The sequence below is a fragment of the Apus apus genome, chromosome 6 (genome assembly GCF_020740795.1).
Source record: "Apus apus isolate bApuApu2 chromosome 6, bApuApu2.pri.cur, whole genome shotgun sequence".
NCBI lineage: Eukaryota > Metazoa > Chordata > Aves > Apodiformes > Apodidae > Apus > Apus apus.
In genome coordinates this window covers 39,642,461-39,662,633 of record NC_067287.1, presented here as the reverse complement: position 1 = coordinate 39,662,633, position 20,173 = coordinate 39,642,461, and the positions used below count along the sequence as shown (strand labels likewise).

General features: G+C 48.1%; 1 protein-coding gene across 2 annotated transcripts in view; it reads left to right on the top strand.

The window, feature by feature from the left end:
- The window catches only part of IQCA1 (IQ motif containing with AAA domain 1), a 43,089-nt gene extending 23,944 nt beyond the window's left edge, over window positions 1-19,145 (top strand). The window contains exons 7-19 of one of the 2 annotated variants that reach the window (XM_051624135.1): window positions 2,562-2,646; window positions 3,636-3,755; window positions 5,155-5,230; window positions 7,006-7,112; window positions 7,277-7,381; window positions 10,329-10,390; window positions 11,256-11,338; window positions 12,619-12,720; window positions 13,725-13,924; window positions 16,407-16,493; window positions 17,006-17,177; window positions 18,064-18,302; window positions 18,930-19,145. In XM_051624135.1, coding sequence (XP_051480095.1) covers window positions 2,562-2,646; window positions 3,636-3,755; window positions 5,155-5,230; window positions 7,006-7,112; window positions 7,277-7,381; window positions 10,329-10,390; window positions 11,256-11,338; window positions 12,619-12,720; window positions 13,725-13,924; window positions 16,407-16,493; window positions 17,006-17,177; window positions 18,064-18,302; window positions 18,930-19,031 — 1,540 coding nt within the window. In that variant the 3' untranslated portion in view covers window positions 19,032-19,145. The remainder of the gene's footprint in view (window positions 1-2,561; window positions 2,647-3,635; window positions 3,756-5,154; window positions 5,231-7,005; window positions 7,113-7,276; window positions 7,382-10,328; window positions 10,391-11,255; window positions 11,339-12,618; window positions 12,721-13,724; window positions 13,925-16,406; window positions 16,494-17,005; window positions 17,178-18,063; window positions 18,303-18,929) is intronic. The other variant, XM_051624136.1, reaches the window with a different exon arrangement.
- The last annotated feature ends 1,028 nt before the right edge of the window (window positions 19,146-20,173 follow it).

Here is a 20,173-nt window from a genome sequence, read left to right as displayed (position 1 = left end):
CAGAGGTCTGCCCTTCCTGGCCAAGAACATGTAATGAAACCATCAGAGAGAATCACCACCTTCCACATCAAGGTCTGTCCTCTCCAACAACTGCTCCCAGCTACTCCTTGGCTTGGAAGATCACCCCAGATGTAAGGAAGGCACTGGGCACCCCAAAAAACAGCTCTTGTTTCTAAATAAAGGTGGTTACTGCAAGAAGAGATGCCACCTTTCCCTCCAAACTCTTCCCACTCCTTCCTCCATGGAAATGTTTCTTCCTGGGTCTCACAACTCTTGATCTTCAAACTTTTAAAGCTGAGTATTTTATCCAGAAGGATCAAGTTCCTAATCCTCCAAACCTTGGGAGAGATCAGGACCTCAGATAAAACCCAAGTTGTAATATTCCTGTGTCCACAAAGCCATGAGAGATGACAAGGAGCCCATGGAAGTTGATCTTGCCTCCCAAGTCATCCCTATATTTGCCTGCCTTGTTTTTTCTGGAAGTCATTTTCAAAAGAGCTCAAGCAAGCAGACCCACACCAAGGGGATGAAATTGCTCCAAGCAGAGGCACCTAAAATAAACCAGCTCAGCTCTGGGAGTCGCTGGGAGACTCATGTCAGCTGGGATTGCAGAAACAAGCAAGAACTCCAGAAATAAAATGGGGTTATATTTCTTTAAATGCTCCCCCCACCTCTCTTTGTGTTCCCTTTCTGCCCAGAACACTCTGCTGGGCCCTTGCCTGGAGCCCACAGCCTTTTTTTCTCCACACATCCTTTCTTACCCTGAAAAAGAGTTAAACCCTCTTTTTTTTTTCCCTTTCCCCTCCACAGAACCATTTTTTATTTCTCCTGACAAGGCCTTTTGTGCAATTAGCTGGAGAAGTCAGGGCCAAAAAAAGAGAGGGAGAGAAAGAATAACAGATGTAAAACAGAGGAGGCAGTGACTTGTTGAGTCTATTACCAGGCAAAATGTTGAAATCAATGGGATTTTCTCATAAATCAGCAATTTAGCCTCAATGACAACAACCCCTGAGCAAGGAGAAGTGGGGATGCTCCTACCAGGAGGAAGAGAGTGGGGGAAGCAGCAGCTGGGACACGATGAGGCTCATTCCCCAGACAAGGGGCTCATTCTGCAGCCCTCAGGGCTCAGTAGAGCCTGCCAGGTTGGTGGAACACCTCCCAGCTCTGCGGGGGATGTTCAGGAACCAGTCAAACCCTTGGAACCCCAGACATCTCTGTGCCTTGTGTGCCAGGACACAAAGAGCCCAGAATAGCCACACTCTGCTCCACCATTGCAGACCAAAGGGTTGGCACGTCAGGCCATCAGACACCATTCTGTTCCCATTAGGGTTGATGGCTCTAAATGAGGTTTGGAAGAAGGAAGTGACAGGGAAGCAGAAGATGGAACCTGAGGAACAGCTCAGGAATCTCAGCAGATGCTTTTCTTTGCTAAGGAGTGGGAGATGGTGTCTTTGCCCTCCTCCCTCCATGCTCCTCCTCTTGCTCTTCCACTTGAGCTGCTTTGACTCAGATTTTGGGCTCCCGTTTATCACAGGGAGATGGCTTTTCTCTCCAGCTGTTTCCCTGTTCTCTCCTGGACAGGAATTCCCTGCCTTCCAGGACAGTAATGGATTTCAGCCCCATTTCTGAAGATCCCTTCTCCTTCAGCAGTGTCCTCTGAGCACAGGAACACTGAACGTTCTCAATTCACTGGCTCTGGTCCCCAGGATCTTTTCCCAGCTGTCAACTCAACACAAGCAAGGCTCCCAAAGACAGACCCAGGAGGAGCTCACCCACCAGAACCTTCCTCAGCTCCTTGAGGGGTCCCTGAAGCTCTGGGGGCTTTTCCTTGGGGTTTTGTCTCACAAGTTGGAGGTTCCTTCCTCACCCAACCCTCTTCTTACCAGGAGCTGAAGCTCCTTGCCTTCTCTTTCCCCATCAACATGGTTGACAGCATAAGTTGTGCCCACACAGGTGGGACCAAGGATTTCCACCACCAAAGCTGCCAAAAATAAGTGAGTGGAGAAGGAAAACTGGAGATTTAAAGTGGACTTTGGAGCAGGGAGATCTACAGCTGCGTTTTTTCTATGCAGATTGGGAGCCCAATCTGCACAGACTTTTCTTCTCAAGAGGAGTTTCATAGAATCATAGAATCCTAGGGGTTGGAAGGGACCTCGAAAGATCATCTAGTCCAACCCCCCAGGTTTCACCTGGATGGAATGTTACCCATCCTCTTGGAAAGCAGCACAAGGATTTTTCTGGAGGGTCAGGAGTTTCTCTGGCACAGAAAACCTGCCTCATACTGCCCAACAGAGAGAAAGTCTTACTGGGACAATCCAAAAAGCTACAAAAGTGAAAGAAGGGAAAACATCCGTGTCAGAATAAAGGTTCTAATTCTTATTTAGAACTCTTTAGCTCTTCTTGAGAGGGCTGGAAGGACCGTGTCTTATCCAGGAAATCTTATTGAACCCTCACCAGCTTCCAACACCCCCTGGAAATTGTGAAAGCTGAGAAGCTGGAGATCAGCTAAGAAAGGATGAATTTTCACTCATTTCCCCCCTCCCTTGTTGTTTCTCCCACAGGCACATCTTGGGCAGGTTTCCTGACTACCCCACTGAAAAGGCAGGAGGTTCCATGGCTCTTTTTTCTCAAAAAACTCCAGAGCAGGTATTGTCATTCCTCTGCTACAGACAGCTGCTGGGACTGGGGAAGGAACCCTCACAAAACATGTCACTTTAGTGAGATCATTTGTCACAGCCTCTAGGACTGGCTGATTATCTCTCCCTCTGATCAACTAACTGGGTGGTGCAAAGAGAAAGTGATTAAAGGGGGTGGTGATGGGCACTGGGAGCCAGTTCCACCCTCCCCAGCCATCCCAGGGAAAGGAGAACCAGGAAGCCCTGCCCACAGGAGCAGGATTTGGCCCCTGAGTGACCCAGGTGTGGTGGCTGAACTGCCAGAACCTCTGTGGTCCTTCAAGCTGCTTGGAATCCTTCCTGGGCTTCCTGCTTTCTCTTGGCATCAAAAAAAAAAAAAAAAAAAAAGGGAAATCAGAAGTCTAGAGAGGTTGTTTCACTCCCTAAAAATGCCCCCCAGGCAACTGTGTTTGTTCCACCCTGGGCAGCATGGTCAAAGAAATCCTGGTCCTGGTAAAGTTAATGGGGGTTTTGAGCTTGGCTTTTGAGGAGACAAAGATTTCACTTCTTGGATGTGTTAGTTTCTCTGGGTGAGGTGGTTGCTCCCAGGTTAAACTGGATGGAAAACCAGGCATGAGGAGGGTTTAAAAAGCATTTTACAAGGCTGAGGTAAAGAGATTTGAGGGGGGAAATAAAATATAACCCATGGCTGCATGATGATACATCCCATATTTCTTCCTCCTTTGCCAACTCTGCCCTTCCTTGACTTTGCCATGGAGCTGCACAAGCTGCTTCCAGGACATTTTACAAATACCTTCCAAAAAATGATGGGCCAGGCCACAGCTGAAGTGGTTGGTTTCATTTTCTCCTCTTCCCCTGGTGCTGCCAGTATTCCTGGTTTCCCCAGGACTGGAAAGATAAAAGGGAGATTAAAAAAATAACCACTTAAATCCTCATTGCATGTGCCTGACACCCAGGAAAATATTAGCCCAGCTCTTCACTTTCTGCCTCTTCCTCCAGGTGGCTGCAGAACTGGCTGCCAAGGAGGAGATGGCTTTGCAGAACAAAGACAAAGCAGCCAAGGACAAAATGAAGGACAAAACCCCCCAGAAACCTGGGAAGAAGGAAAAGCCTGCTGAAGTAAAGACACTGAGTTGATGAAAACTGAGCCAAAGTCTATCTTAGTCAGTCAGTTAATTGACATTAGAGAGGCCACCAGGGCCAGCTGTGTCATTTTGACTGCAAGTCAATATAAGAAGGGTAAATATTGAGACAGCTCAATAGTGTTTTCAACCAGCAAAGGTGCTGTTTGGGACATTCAAACCAAGGTGGTTTTGGAATACCCATCCAGAGCTTTAGAACTTGGTGGTGCTCTCATCTCTTCAGCCACCACGAGTCCTGTCAGGGCAAATCCTGAGCCATTTTCTCAGGTTCAAGCAAAGGGAGTGTTCTTTCCAAGGTTATGGCACTGAGAGGGGGACATAAAAGAATATCTTAGAGCAGCCCAGAAGCCTTTGGAGAAGTTCTACCAGTTATTTTAAGACATGTGGGCTGTAAGGCCCAGGGATGCAGGCAGAACCCAACCCTGGTCCTCACCTCAGCTCTGAAAGAAAACAGGAGCTGAAGCCCAGAAGGAAACATCACTCTTTCTGACCAGCCTGATAGCAATCTTTAAAAAGGCATATTTGATATCAAAAGCCCTTCATTTTCTTTTTCCTGTGAGGTGCTGGTTTCATTTCCCCTTCCACACCTAAGGGGGAAAAAAATAACAACTTCAGCACCTTATAATCCCTTTTTTTGACAAAAAAAATGTAGAGAGAATGTAAAAGAATTCCAGAAGCACTTTAATGTGCTCAAAATTAATGTGCTGAAAATTAATGGCTCATTTTTAGGGCTGCTCTGGGGTGGGGTTTTTAGCCTCTTTTTTAAAAAAGAAAGTTAGCAATTATCAGTATTTCATCTTAAAACATCATGGTTGAATCATTTCTCTCAGAACATTCAAAGGAACATCTGCCAGAGCTCCAAGGGTGTCTCTCAAAGTGCCCCACCCTGCCAAGTATTAAGGAATAATTTTGAATAACTGGGAATTCAAGCTCCAAGGGTCAAATCCTCAACCCTGAGGCTTTGCCAAAATGGTTCTTGAGGAAATGTGAAGAAGCTCCCATGGTTTTCTGACCAGTTTTTCTATCAGAAGATGGGATTCCAGTAGCATTAAACTGTCTCAGGAACCATTAGTGGGAGAACCTCAAAAGGCTTTGATGAAGCTGAACCAAAACCATTTGGCTTTGTAAGACACACCCAGATCATTCTTTTCTTCTCTGATTACAGATTAAAATGAGGTTCTGACCTCTTGGAATTACCCACAGGTCAGGAATTCCTTTCTAGTAATTTACTTGATGGAGCAAGTTCTGGCTGGTTCCCCAAATGAACCCCAAATCTTGACCCAATCCCATGCATATCCCCACCCTTTGGTCCTTGCCAAGTTTCTCCTTATTAACAGGCTGTTTTTTCTTTTCACATCCTCCCCACCCTGATGTAGGAAGAGGAGGGAGGCTGGAGAATGGCTCCTAGTCATTTCCTTTCCATCCTGGAGGAAGGAAACAGTCACTACAAAGGTTAGTGGTGGGGGGGTGGTGTGTGTGGGGGGGTGTGTGGAAAAAGTGAACAATTCCAGCTGGAATGTCCACATTCAGCTGATTCGGAGTGGCCTTGCTAGAAGGTCAAGCTGGGCAGCTGCCCAAAGGATGGAACATGACAGGGAGGAGATCAAATGCTGTTTAGGAAGGGAGGATCTCCTACATTTCTCCATCCCTTGTGCTGGGTGAGGATGGAAGTCATGCAAGGAGCCCATGAACTCCAAGTCAGCAGCATGGTAGGACTCAAGAGCTCAGACAGGTTGAAGTCCTGGGATGAGCAAGAGGCTTGATGAAAGCTTCCAGTGTGTGTTGGGGTTTTTTTGCTGTGTTTCAGGCTATATTCTCAAGCAAATATCGTTTCTGCTCCCCACTCTGCAGAGGTGAAATTCCTCACCTGAAAAACCTCCTTAATTCTGATGACAGAGGCCTGGCACAAAGTTGTGCTCCTGCTTTGGCCTGGCTGGAGGGACAGCGTGTGTGAAAACCACTCTCCTTCAGGTTTCAGGGCTCACCTTTGGCTCTAACCTCAACACAGGGCCTTTCCACTGCTTCCCAGTTCAATATTAGTATTTATTCCCAGAATAAAACCACCAGAGAGGTCAGTTTAATGGAAATAGAGACTCCCCAGTTTCACAACTACCACAGTGGTTGTTCAGAAGAATTATTCAGAATAATTTGACATCTCATCTGGCCATGGTACTTTTTTTCCCAGAATCAAATCTAAAATCTGATCAAGTTTCTTTAATTTTAAATTTGAGCTTTTCATTAGCAGAATTGTTTTTAATTAAAAAAGAGGCTCGAGTTTGATCTTTCCACACTGAGGACTTGATTCTTGGGTAGAAATAGCTCAGTTATTGTCACCATTTGTCACCAGATGTCAAGACCCTCAGGAGCATATCTGAAGTTCACCTAAATGAGGGTTGACCAGACACACGCTTTTAGTTCTGTCTTTTGAGCCCTGAGGCATAAAAACCAGCCCCAAGACGAGCAGGGACTGTTTTAGAAGAGGTGATATAAATGGTCCAGCACACCCAGAGGGGCTAAAATAACCCCCAGAGTTGGCTGAGCCTGGCTGGGATAAAATACCAGGCTCTTTTCAGCAGGCAATGAAAATATAACATCTTTAGCCTCCTGACCTGCCTTTTAAAATAACTTGGGAGACATTTTGTCAGTCTAGAAAAGAGCCACCCAGCATCCCAGAGCCTCTAAAATTAGGGAGCTAAACCTGGTGGCTAAGCTAGCCCTCAGATAATTAGTTTGCCTGCATTAACAACCCCCTTATCAGTTTTTAGAAAGTGGCAACAAAGAGTTCTGGAAAGAAAAGAAAAAAGGAAAACCAGCAGAATAATCTGGGTTTTCTGATCCCCAGATCCAAAAAATCTATGAAAAGATAAATACCTTAAAAAACCCCCACTCTCCATCTCCACCATTTCCAGAGGTGGAATTCACAACCCTGTGCTCCCAGCCACTCCTGCTCTGCACACAACTGGGTTCTCAGCATCTGTGGGGGGGGGAAATTGCAGCCAGGATTCTGTTTTCCAAGTGATGATATTGAACAGTTCACCTCAAGGTTTACAGATCCCAGCACAAACAGGTTCCTGGAGCCTCCTCCTTTCACACAGCTCCTAATGTAATCAAAGCTGCCCACAGCTACCTCTTCTTTTTTGCCTCCAGAAGCAGCTGGAGAAACTGATGGCTTCTGTGACATGCTTTTTTTTTTCCCCCTCTCTCTTTTTCCTTCTTTTGGGTCTCAGCCTTTTGGCAGAAGAGAGACCAGAGGTGGGATTTTCTCCAGGATCATGACCCAGAGCTGATCAAAGAGGTGAAAGAGGAAGATGTGGAAGAAGAGCTGAGAATGCAGGTGGGTTGAAGAGGACACTGATAATATATATCTGTGTATCTCTGGAGCTGCAAGAACTGACCCTGGCTTGGACCTGGACTTCTCTCTCTTCTTGGTTGGCTGAGGGGTGGTGGCAGAGCAGAAGGCTTAAGAAAAACAACATCCAACTGTGTGTGTCTGGCCAGGTTGGGGAATTGATGCAGCAGAAGCTAGAGGACCTCAGGCTGGCTGTGGATGGAGAGAAGAGGGACAAACCCAAAAAAGGAAGGAAGGGTGCCAAGAGCAGCAAGGTGAGAAGGTCCAGGGTGACCATCAGCTCGGTGCCCACATCCAGTGCTCACAGGACACCAAGTGAGGCTCCCAAGGAAGGTAGGGCTCTGAGTGCCAGGGAGTTTGCCTCTGTTCCTTCTAAATCAGGCCTGGTTCCTGTGTTTCCAAAAGAAAAATCCCTTTGGATGTGTCTGTTTTCCATCCTAGAGGTCAGGTAGACATTGCTGAGTGATTTTACTGCTGACATGATGAAGCCAAGTTTATTTAAGCCTATAAACCAGGTAGAAGACACATTATTATGTGTGTCCCCCAGCATCATGGTATCTCGTGTCACACCATTGCCCTGTGCAGAATCCCACTTGTGCTTCCCAGCATCCCCCTGCAAGCCTGAGTCATGAACACACCTCCAAGCTCACAGACCCCAGATCCCCAGGGCAAAATCCCTCATTCCATGTTGTTCCTCATTCCACAGAATCCTAGAATCATTAAGGTTGGAAGGGACCTTAAAGATCATCAAGTTCCAACCCCCTGCCATGAGCAGGGAACCCACCACTAGACCAGGCTGCACAAACCTCATCCAGCCTGGTCTTAAAAACCTCCAGGGATGGAGCATCAACAACCTCCCTGGGCAACCCATTCCAGTTCCTCACCACCCTTAGAGTGAAGAATTTCTTCCTAATATCTAACCTAAATCTCCTCTCTCAGTTTAAAACCATCACCCCTCGTCCTATCACTACCTTCTCTGATGCTGTATTTCATTCCATGTTGTATTTCACACAATCACAGACTCTTAGGGGTTAGAAGATCACCCAGTCCAACCCCCCTGCCAGGCAGGATCACCCAGAGCACATCACACAGGAATGTGTCCAGGTGGGTTTGGAATGTCTGCAGCCAAGGAGACTCCACAACCTCTCTGGGCAGCCTCTTCCAGTGCTCTGTCACCCTCACAGTGAAGAAGTTTTTCCTCACATTTACATGGAACCTCCTGTGCTCCAGTTTGCACCCACTGCCCCTTGTCCTGTCACTGGACATCACTGAGAAGAACCTGGCTCTGTCCTACTGACACTCACCCTTAATGTATTTGTAAACATTGATGAGGTCGCCCCTCAGTTTCCTCCAAGCTAAAGAGACCCAGCTCCCTCAGCCTTTCCTCATCAGGGAGATGTTCCACTCCCTTCAGCATCTTTGTCGTTCTGTGCTGGACTCTCTCCAGCAGTTCCCTGTCCTTCCTGAACTGGGGGGCCCAGAACTGGACACAATATTCCAGATGTGGCCTCACCAAGGCAGAATAGAGGAGGAGGAGAACCTCTCTTGACCTACTAACCACCCCCTTTCTAATGCACCCCAGGATGCCATTGGCCTTCTTGGCCACAAGGGCACACTGCTGGCTCATGGTCATCCTCCTGTCCACCAGGACCCCCAGGTCCCTTTACTCCTACACTGCTCTCCAGCAGGTCAGCCCCCAACCTGTCCTGATCCATGGGGTTGTTCTGTCCCAGATGCAAGACACTGCACTTGCCCTTGATGGATTTCATTAAGTTCCTCCCCTCCCAGCTCTCCAGCCTGCCCAGGTCTCACTGGATGGCAGCACAACTGTCTGGTGTGTCACCAGCAAGCTTGCTGAGGGCACACTCTGTTCCCTCATCCAGGTCATTAATGAACATTTTGACTAGTACTAGTCCCAGTACCCACCCCAAGGGGCTCCGCTAGTCACAGACCTCCAACTAGATTCTGTCCCACTGACCACAACTCTCTGGCTTCTTCCTTTCAACCAGTTCATGACCAACCACACACTACCCCATCATCTAGACCACAGCACCATTTCACTTTTACCAACCCCTCAGCAACACAACTACTTGCTGGGGCAGCCAAAACTGCTCCAAAAAACATCTCTAAAAATGCTCCCTCACCTGCCAAAGGTGCAATTTGATCCTGCAAGACTCTGGAAACTGATCCCAGTTGGATTTGCTGCCAACATAACCAGGGTGCAGACACAGAGACCAAATCCCCCAAACTGGAGATGAGTTCAGATCAAAACTCTCCTTCCAAATGTCATGTTGGAATTCCAAAGCTTGGAGTTGGCAGGTGTTCTTTTTTTTTTTTTTTTTTTAACTTTCAGTAGTTTTAGGAGGTTCTTTAACTTGTTTCCTGAGAGAATGAAGGAGAAAGAAGCACTTGAATTCAATCATTCAAGTTCCCCCCAAAGGTTTTCTATGAAAGTGAAAAACAAAACATCAAACAAATCATTTCCAGGGGTGGGGAGTGAAAGGAGGTTTAGTCAAAACATCTTGTGTGTGTGCAGAACTATTGGAAATATCCAGGGGCTTTTTTGGGTTGGTATTTGCATCCATTCCTAAGCCCTTAAGCCAGCCCCATGTCCACATAAAACCCATTCACACAGATCTCCCTTCTCCTGTGTGGAAATCTGGCCTATGTCACCAGGATAAAAGGAGCTGGGAAGGTTAGGAAGCAGTTTAATAATTGGTTCTTCAGGAAAAATGCTCCAGTTTTTCCACCTGTGTTAGCACATCATGAGTTCTATGCGTTTCCCCCCTCCAGCCCTGCCACATGGGTTTGGAGTCTCACTGCAGGATGGAGCATCATGTGAAATCTTGCCTTTTCTTCCCCCAAAAAAACAGATATTCTGCACCCAAAAAAAGCATCTTCAGGAGGATAGAATGTTCCTCAGAAAATCCAAAGCTGTTGATGTCAGGAGCTGGGCTGACACCTTGCAGACAGAAACCAAGCCTCCCTTCTCAGTGATCAGCAGGTTCACCATCAATTTGATCATTTTCTAAAGAAAAGCAGCTCCAAAAAAGACCTTTTGGAGGAAAGCCACTGTCCACAGTTCCTGCTTCCCCTTCTCACATCCCAGGGCTTGCCAGATTTCCCACCAGTGCTGCTGGTAATTAGGAAACCACATTTTCCCCAAATTCACTAATTCCTTTCTGGTTTTGTGGCCCTCAGGGCAAGAAGACAAAAGGGAAGAAGAAAAGGTCTGAGCTGGAGGAAGATCTAACTCCTGACAGGTAATGAGAGAACTAGGAAAAAATAATTTTACTGCAGCCAAGATAAAAAAAAACCAACACCCAAAACCCCCAAAAAAAGCTCAGAAAGGAAGAAAGAGGATATGAAAAGTGCCCCAAGAGACCCAAAATAGTTGAAATCAGCCTTGGTTGTCCTAAAATACAACCTGGATTTCCAAGGGGCTTCTTCATTTGGTGTAGTCCTTGAAGCAGTTTCAAGGTGGGGGGCCCAGAAATGTCAAGGACATCCACCTGATCCAGGTGGAGCTCCAAAGGAGAGGCTGAGGAGAACATCCCCACCAAGAGAAGACCCCAGATCCAGGTGTAAAGGTATTAACTCCTCAATTATTTGGGGTGTTTCCCACCTCAGATGGTGCCTGGGAGAAAACCATTCCACTGGAGAAGTTCTTCCCCATGTTTCCATAGCCTGGTTTTCCACAGCTGGGCCACTGGTTGCTCCAGTCATTCCCAGGATGGTCCTGATGAGAGTGTCTCTGGCAAACAGAGGGAATTCCAAGCAGAATTAGGAAATTCTCTCTCATTGCAGAGTTACATGAATAGGCCAAGGAGGGTCAGGCTTGCTGTTATTGTTTCATTTCAAAAGAGTTTCCTGGTAATTAATATTAATGAGTGAGGTTACTCTGCAAGTCACAGCTCTTCTGGCATCAGCTGGAAATGGGAAATGGTGGGAGAGGGAGCAGCGAGGGAAGGAAAGAGCCCTTCTTGATTTCATACCATGGCATTAACCACCTCTGAGCTCCAAAATAGCTTTAAAAAGCTGAGGAAACAGCCAAATAACCATCCATAGTTCAGTTCTTGGAGGACTGCCAGTGCCTTGAGCTTGCTGAGTGGTGTCTCTTCTCCCCAGGACCATTGAGTCCCTGTACAAGGAACTGGTGGCAGGAGGATTCCTGATCAAAGCCCAGAATGTGAACATCTCTGATTATCTTGGTAAAGTACCTGGTTTTTACAGCTCATGAGGTGGTTACTTTCACCAAACCTCCACTCCTGCCAGAAGCCACATTTGAAGGCACCAATCATTGCCTCCAGAGCCTTGGCCAACTCTCCTGGGAGGTTGAATGAAAGAGAATTCCATCCATTTGATGATGCTCATTCAAGACCATGAAGTAGTGAAAGGTTTTCATTCTTCCTCCCTTTACCCAGTGTCCTGACAAGGACCAGCCCCATGGCCTCTCACTCAGCTCCCCCCTCACACACACCCTGGGATGAGGACAAACCCAACTAGAAGCTCATGGGTCCAGACAAGGAGTGTTTGGCTGGTTTTGGAGCAGGGGAGCTTCTTGTCTTCTTACCAAAGCCACCCCCCACCACCAAAATCCCACCAAACCAACCCAGCCCCATCCAGGTCACCTCTGGCCACCACCCATCCCCACCACAGGTGGTTTGGAAGGTCAAAGAGAGGCAGGACACCCCACCATGAGCCAAGGCCCTCAAATTTCCCCCCCCAAATGGCAAACTCGACAACACTGAGCTCATCTTCTTGGTGACCTTCTCTAAATGAGCTGGAGAACATCCACTCTGATTTTTGCTCCCTTGCAATTAAAGCCCTTTGATGCCTTCTAACTAAACCTGTGAAGATTAATTCCCTGCCTTTCAGTTCTCCTGAAAGAAAAGATTCCTGGAAGGAATTTTAGTCATCAGAGAAGACTTTTTACCCCCAAAACCAGCCAAAAAAAAAAATGACCCTCAAGCAAAGAGCTCCACCAGATGAGGTGACACACTTGGGTGTTTATAGGAGCAGGAAGCTGGGATGCAGCCAAGGAAAAGCTTTTGGGAATCCTTTGGATAGAGTGGGTTCCCCTGGGATTCCAAGTCCAGATCTCCAGCTCCTTTGCCAGAGGTGGGACTCATGGTGCTGCCAAAGCTTCGCCACCACCCAGGTCCTGCAGGAGCTGAGGGCTGCTCTGCTGAGCCTCCTGCAGGGGGAATCCATGGGGATCCCAGAGTTTCCCTTTGCACTGCACCTTCCTGACTCCTCAGGGCTACATTCCACAGGAATATTCCCACATTCTACAGGAATACTGCCACAATCCCCAGGGAAACTGCCACGTTCCCAAGAATATTCCCACATTCCCCAGGAATGTTGGCACAATCTACCAGAATATTCCCACATTCCCAGGAACATCCCCACATCCCACAAGAACATTCCCAAGAACATCCCACATCCCACAGGACCATCCCCACAGTGTCTCCCCCCGTGTCCCCCACAGGTGACAGCAGCTCCTCAAGCCCCCAGCAGAAGGAGCAGGTCCCAGTGCCCTCTGCTCCAGCCATCAGGCACCTGGTGTCCCTCTATGCAATCCTGCCCCTCGGTAAGAGCCCCCTCATTTAGCACCTTAATTGCTCATTAATTAAGCACCGGGACAGTGGAATCCAGCCCATAATTGGGGGAAGGGCACCCAGCTCCCCTTGCTTGCAACAAGGTCCCTCCTCATCCTTCCCCCATTCCTAGTGGGAAGGTTTGGGCTGGGGGGGATCTTTCAGGGGTGGGTTCACGTCTTGGGTGATGATATTCTACTTAATTGGCCTCCAAACTTAATTAGTGGGAGAAGTGAGGGGTTTTCCCCCCCCCCTCCAAAGAGTCACCTGGTGGGCAAGCTCCAGTTGGGTGGGCTTGAGGAATGAGAAGGAGCAGAAAGGAGGATGATGGAAGATCTGCTTTATCTTTTAAGCCCAGAGGAGTCTCCTGTTCCCCTCCTCCTAAATCCATGGGTCATTGGAGTAGACCAGGGAGGAATGACCAAACATTGGTCAGGTTGGCTGGCAGCTTCACTGCATCCTGAAGCAGCAGCATTCATCTCAACCCTCAGCTCCTGGGCTTTCCTTTGGGGGGTGAAACCACGAGGACATGGATGTGCAGCCTGGTTGGGTTGGGTTTGGAAATCCAGCTGTGAACCTGGAGGCCCCAGGTCCTCCTCGAACCCCAGGTCTCTCCCCTACCAACAGCAGTGCTCCCAACAAGCACTTTGTGACCAATTAATGACCTTGCTTTGCGGTCACACAGATTGAGGTGAGGGTTGCCCATCAGGAGGTCCAAAAAATGTGGATGTTGAGTCCAGTGTCCTCCAGAGAGGGACATTGAGTTCACAGATAGGGATGTTGAGTCCAGTGTCCTCCAGATACGGAGTCCAACGTGCTGCAGGCACAGCCCTGGTGGTAGAGAATTCAACTCCAGGGCGCTTGTGATGAAGGAAAGATTCCATTCACATGATTAATTACTCATGGAGAAGGGCAAAAAGCCAAGGAGGAGTCATTCCATGAGCTTGGTGACAGGCTGGAGTGAAAACAGTAATGGTGCCACATGGCTTTTTTCCAGGTTCCCCAACGGTCCATGAGAGGGCTCCTCTGGTGAAAGCCTTGTTACTCGCTGGACCATCTGGGGTTGGCAAGAAGATGTTGGTCCATGCCATCTGCAGGGAAACAGGAGCCAACCTCTTCAACTTGTCTGCTTCCAACCTTGCTGGGAAATTTCCAAGCAGGAAGGAGGTGCAACTGCTGCTCCACATGGTCCTCAAGGTGCTGGCTTTGGGTGTTCGCTTTACAAAGTGGGTTCAGTTCCTCACCAACAGGGACCTGGGTTGTAGCTCCTCCACCTCAGGGAGCAACATTTCATCAAGTGCTACACTGGGGGTGGTCAGAAATTGCCTCTGAGGAACATCTCCCCCATCTTCTTAAAAAGGTATTAAAAGGACAAAACGCAGGAGAAATCCTGCCAGGATTTTAAGTCCTCACTGTTTCTGTGAAGGAAGGAAGTTAGGAAAGATGGCCAGATAAAATACTCTTGGAAGGAAAAAACCCCACAGCAAGAACTTCTGCAGAAGGTTCCAGCTGAACATAGGAAGGTTTTGTTGCTTATAAACATTTATATATATCTTAAATATTGAAGCTATCTGCACCCAACACCACACCCTGGCCTGTGTCAGCAGAAGCATGGCCAAGCCCTTCAGGAATGAGTTATTCCCTTGGGCAAATTGCTGGTAGGATTGGAAAACCATTCCACCAGGAAGAAGAGGAGAAGGAATTCTGGGTCTCCTGATCCACAGAAATCTCCTGCAGCAACCACAGAGTGCAGAGAAATTCCTTGGGGAGAGGGAAGCAAACTGATCCAAAAAAGTGCCTTTCATAAGGTCTTGGGAGTTCCACCAGGAGGACACAGACCTTCCCCTTGGAGATGAATGGTGCTTTTCCTGTTCCCTTCGGGTCCGTTTAACCACGAAACGCCAGGACTGGGTGAATCCAGATTCCTGGTGCTCCATGAGGAAAGTGATGATCATCTCTGCAAACATTCCTGGGATAGAAGGAAACTCGAGAGAGCAGAAAACGGCTATGAGGAGAGTTTGTCTGGAGCTGAGCTGGCTGCTGGCAGTTGTTTCATGGGACACACCCGCAGCGAGTGGGAAAAAATGGGGGGAAAATGAAACTTTAATTCGTTTCAGATGCAAAAGTCAAATTCTTTCCCCCCCTTCCCCTCTTACTTTGGGGAGGAGACTCGAAGGAGCCACATCCCGGCCCTGCTCGGAGGTTAGAAGGTTTAAGGAGCCATCTGGTGGCAGCTCCCACCAACTGCTAATGAGAAATTATTACAGCTTCATTACGGCCGGTGCTTAATTATCCACGGATTGAAACCACCCGTGGAGAATTCCAAGGAAGAACTTTCACTTGGGGGAAGGGGGGAACAGAAAGTCCTCGACGGACCTGCCAACACTTTCAACTGGTGGGATCTGGGTGTCTGGTCTGGAAAAGAAAACAGAGAAACAGCCCCGAAACAAGAGTGTGTTGAATCTGGGGACACCAATTTGGGCTGCAAACCTGAGGTTGTCCTCTCCAGGATGCCCCCAATGGGTTGTTACCCCACATGTCAGGAGGTCAAAGTCACCATCAGGATCTTCAGGAAGCCCCAGCTGATAACCCATCCTTTGGCAGTGCAGGATTCTGAGGCAGCTTCCAGCCCAAATGCAGATTTGGGATGTAGGGGTTTTTTAGCAGCTTAACAACACCCATGTTTCATTCTCCAAGCCTTAATGCTGCCAAGAATCCCATCTCTGCTCTCTGATGGTGGCTTTCCTGCCAGCCTTGTCTCCCCACACCCCCAGCCCATGAAGCCACCCAGCTGCCTGGCCCCACACATCCCTTGCTGCAGGGTTTTCCCCTTTCATCATGTTTTGCTTCTTTAAATCCTCATTAATAACACAAAACCTTTGAGTTTTGCCCTCCAAGGAGCCAAAAAATTCCCTTCTCCTCAACATTCTGAGCTTGGAGGTGGCACCCGACATCCTCCAGGACTGAGGAGTCACCACAAATCAACCAAAGGTGGCCTGTGTTTCCACTCTCCCCTGCCAGACAGGATGAAAATTCCTCCCCTACCCTTTTTTAATCCATTTTCACATGAAGCCTCTGGTGTTCCTCCAGCAACAGGGGTGGGTGTGGGTGTGCAGATGTGACAAGGCCTGGAATGTTGGGACCATCCTGCTGTGAACTTGGGGTAGAACCTCCAACTCCAAGCTGGGAAGGCCATTTGGAGAGCCACCCCCCCTTCCCTTTCCAACTGAACAGATTCCTGTGGAATTCCTGGGTTAATTGCTAATTAAATGCTGGTTTGTCAGGCAGAGAATTGCTTGGGGTAGAGAGGAGCACTCTCATTCCTCATGCAACACCACCCTTGGCCAACCAGGGAGGGATCTTCCAGGAGGCTAGAAGTCCAAATCCAAGGCTTCCTTTTCCAGGATTACAAGGGAATTCAGGTTGGGAAATTAATTTCTATTTCATTTCGCTTTCAACAACAGCCAAAATGCTCCCTTTGGGGTTCCTGGGGTTAGATCCCAAGCTGGAAATGGGATCAACCAAGATGCTGAGGAGAAGGTTGGACATTTCAGGGAGGGGGGGGGAAACAAATAATCAACTAGGCTGGTTTGAACTGTTGAAATTGGGATTTAAAAGCAGGATTTGAGGCACGAAAGTGGAGCCATTTAACTTAGCCTCCTCCTCCCTTTCCCCTCAGGTGGCCAAGGAGTTGCAGCCTTCAGTGGTGTGGGTTGGAGAGACAGAAAAAGTCTTCTCCAAAGCTGGGCCAAAGGCTGGAGGAGAGGTGAGTTGCTTCTTTTCTTCTTGAATTCCAGGGCAGAGAAACATTCCACTTTTAGAGCTCCAGAAGGGGGAAAGAAAGAGCAATATTGATGTCTCAAAACATCTTGGAGAAGATCTGTGCTTCCTTCCAGTGCAGGTGGAGAGGAGGGACACTTGGAGTCTCTCTGAGCCACAGAGGTAGAAGTGACTGAGGGTGGTTCAGCCAGCAGGCAGGGGGTTAAAAGTGAATTAAATCCCCATTTCAGAGAAGGAAATTGGAGTTAAAGCCTTGAACCCACAGGTAGGAGTTGGTAGGTCATCACCTCTGAGAGCTGGGGGGGATTCCACCCCCAGCTCCATCCAGAAATCCCAAAGCAGGTTCCTCAGGTGCACAGGTCCCAGCAGTAACTCCCCTTCCACTGGCTGTTTCCTTCTGCAAAACTAGTTGTTTCCTTCCTGCTTTTCCATCACGACCTCACCTCCTGAGCCCTGAGAACAACTCTCTTCTTCCTTCTCTTTCCATGTCTGTGCCAGATGAGCAGCCTGGAAAAGCTCCTTCCTGAATTCCTGAAGGCTCTGAAAGCCCAGGACAGAGTCCTGCTGGTGGGAACCACCTCCCAACCCTTCCAGGCCAACCCCAAACCCTTCTGCAAGCTCTACCAGAAAATCCTCCTCGTCCCCAGGCCTGACTATGCCTCTAGACATGGTAAGTATTCCAACTGGTGATGACGATTCTTCAAATGATGATGATCTACTCCTTGCTCATGGCCTGCTGCTCCTCAGAGCTGCCCTGAACCTCAGCCAGGAGGCTGCCAGTCCTTTCAGCAGGGCCTAAATCTGCACTTCCTGAAGGTCCCGGCGACAACCATGCAGGCTGCCCCCCAGATCAGCTAATAAAAATGGGGAGAAGGCTTTAAAAATCAATCACAGGATCATTCTGGTTGGAAAATACCAGGAGGAGCATTTTTAAGATGCCCCCAAGCTGTTTTTTTTCACTGTGATCCTATTTTTTCCACTCAGGTCCTCTCCCAAACCACAGTTCTCCATCAAGCTTCTCTTTCTTACCCCAAGGAGTCTGAATTTCCATTTCCTCTCCAGTTTCTTGACTCCAACCAACCACACTCCCCCTCCATGAACAGAACCATGTCTGGAGGACTGAGTTTTATCACTCTTAAATTCCACTTTGGTCCTCACAGATCAGGGAAGACATCAAATCTGGGATCCTCACCACCAGGCACTTCAAGTATTAAAGCTTCTTCATGGCCCAGAGATTCAGTAGAAGACACAAATAACTTCAGCCTTTAATATTCTGGACTATTTAAGGAGTTTTTTTCCTGCTTTTACACACGTTTCTCCACCTCACACAACATGACTTTCTGGAAGTACTAATTGGGAGCCAACAAACCTTCACTCATGGTTGAAGAACCAAGGTGAAGGCTCCAAATCTGCAGGTGACAGCAGCAGCAACCCAGGGAAAAATGTCTTTTGGCTTCCCTGGCTGACAGACCCCCTTCTTCTCCTCCTGCCACCTCCAAATGCTCAACTCCACCTTTCCTCAAGGCACATTGTTGTTCTCCCAACTTTCCTTCCAGCTTTATGGAAGCACTTCATCCTGCAGCACGGCGGGGTGATCACCAAGAGGCTGAAGCTCAGCAGCCTGGCTGAGGTGTCTGATGGTTTCACCCAAGGCAAGATCCTCCAGGCAGTTCAAGGTGTCCTCAAGGATCTTCGGCTCCTGCAGATGGACAAGCAGCCCCTGAGGGTTGAGGAATTCCTGGTCTCTCTGGGGAGGCTGGAGCCTGTGTACCAAGAGGAAGAAGAAGCATTCAAGGTGACATCAACTGGCCAAAAATCTCTTGGTTTGGGTTTTGTTGAAGCTGAGGTCCTCAGCAAGCTTGGCTGCATGTTCTTGGACACCTGGGGTCTGCTCCATATATAGGATCAAGTTGTTTATCATAATTTCTTTTCCCTAGGGTAGGAATAGTTTAATCTAGTGGTTAATTCCCCTTCTCCTTTTGCTTTCCCTAATGTGGAAACAGTTTCCCAGGCTCTGGGTGTTGGGCAATGTCCCAACCAGCTTTCTCCAGTTTAATTCCAGTTTCCATTTGGAAGCTTTTGTGATACTTCCTCTAGTTCCTCTTTTTTTTTTGCCTCATGCTCCCTTATCCCAGCCAACCTTTTCCAGCCAGGACAACAAACCTGAACAAAGGGAATTTCTAGGACAGGGTTTAAACTGCAAGATCCAAATCAGGTGCCACCAAAGCCTTGAAGGACACATAGAATCCTGGAGTGGTTGAGAAGGAACTTTAAAAATTCTCCTCAAGCTGTTTTTTCGTCAGAATTTTAAGATTTAGACTTGATTTTAAGGAATAGTAGCTTTAAAAATGTCAAAGTGTAGGTTTTTTCATGGTTTTTTCATTGTTATTAGATTTTAATCATGTTTTCTTTGATCTTCCAGGCTTGGTATGCCAGGACACCTCTGGGACAAGCATGGAGCAAAGCCCTGGCAGCAAGGAAGGAAGAGGAAGACCCCAAGAAGAAAGGAAAGGGGAAAAAATGACTTCCTGAAAGATTATTTTTATTATTGTCATTATTATTATTATTTGACAGGTTATGAGAGAGGGGGCAGAACTGAGGACTGGGAGGTGCCATCAAGTTTTAGGTTGGACTCTTATTTCAGCAGGTGATTCTCCTTCAATAATTCATGTCACACTAATACCTCAAATGACTTGAGTAGCTTTTATGATTTGTAAAGATCAGCTGCTTTCTGGATCTCTGGGTGCCTGGGATGGATTAGGAGGCACTTCCAACCACAAGGAGGTGGAGGGGAACCTCATGAGGTTCAACAAGAGCAAGTCCTGCAGCTGGGAAGGAACAACCAAATGCACCAGGACAGGCCAGGAGGTGACCTGCTGGAGAGCAGCTCCGTGGAGAAGGACCTTGGAGTCCTGGTGGACAACAAGTTCTCCATGGGACAACAATGTGCCCTTGTGGCCAAGAAGGCCAAAGGTATCTTGGGGTGCATTAGGAGGAGTGTGTCCAGCAGATGGAGGGAGGTTCTCCTCCCCCTCTACGTGTCCCTGGTGAGACCCCACCTGGAGTGCTGTGTCCAGGTCTGGGCTCCCCAGTTCAAGAGGGTGAGGGATCTACTGGAGAGAGTCCAAGGGAGGCTACAAGGGTGATGAAGGGACTGGAACACCTGCCTGATAGACCTGGGGCTGTTCAGTCTAGAGAGAAGACTGAGGGAGCATCTAATTAATGTCTATAAATACATGAGGGCATCAAGAAGGCAGGACAACCTCTTGTCACTTGTGCCCTGGGACAGAACAAGGGGCAATGGACTCAAAACTGGAGCCCAGGAAGTTCCACCTCAACGTGAGGAAGAACTTCTTGCGTGTGAGGGTGACAGAGCCCTGGGACAGGCTGCCCAGGGAGGCTGTGGAGTTTCCTTCTCTGGAGACTTTCAAGACCCACCTGGATGCCTTTCTGAGTGATCTGCCCTAGTTTTTTGGTCCTGCCCTGGCAGGGGGGTTGGACTCCATGATCTTCAGAGGTCCCTTCCAAACCCTGAGATCGATTCTGCGAGGGCCAAGGGCTTCTTTTCCAGCAAGAGGTGAGGTGTTTTTTTGGGGAAAAAAGAAGTTGTCACCCTCATCTCCTGGCAGTGATTTAGGGACCAATCAGCTCAATTATTGAAGTGTC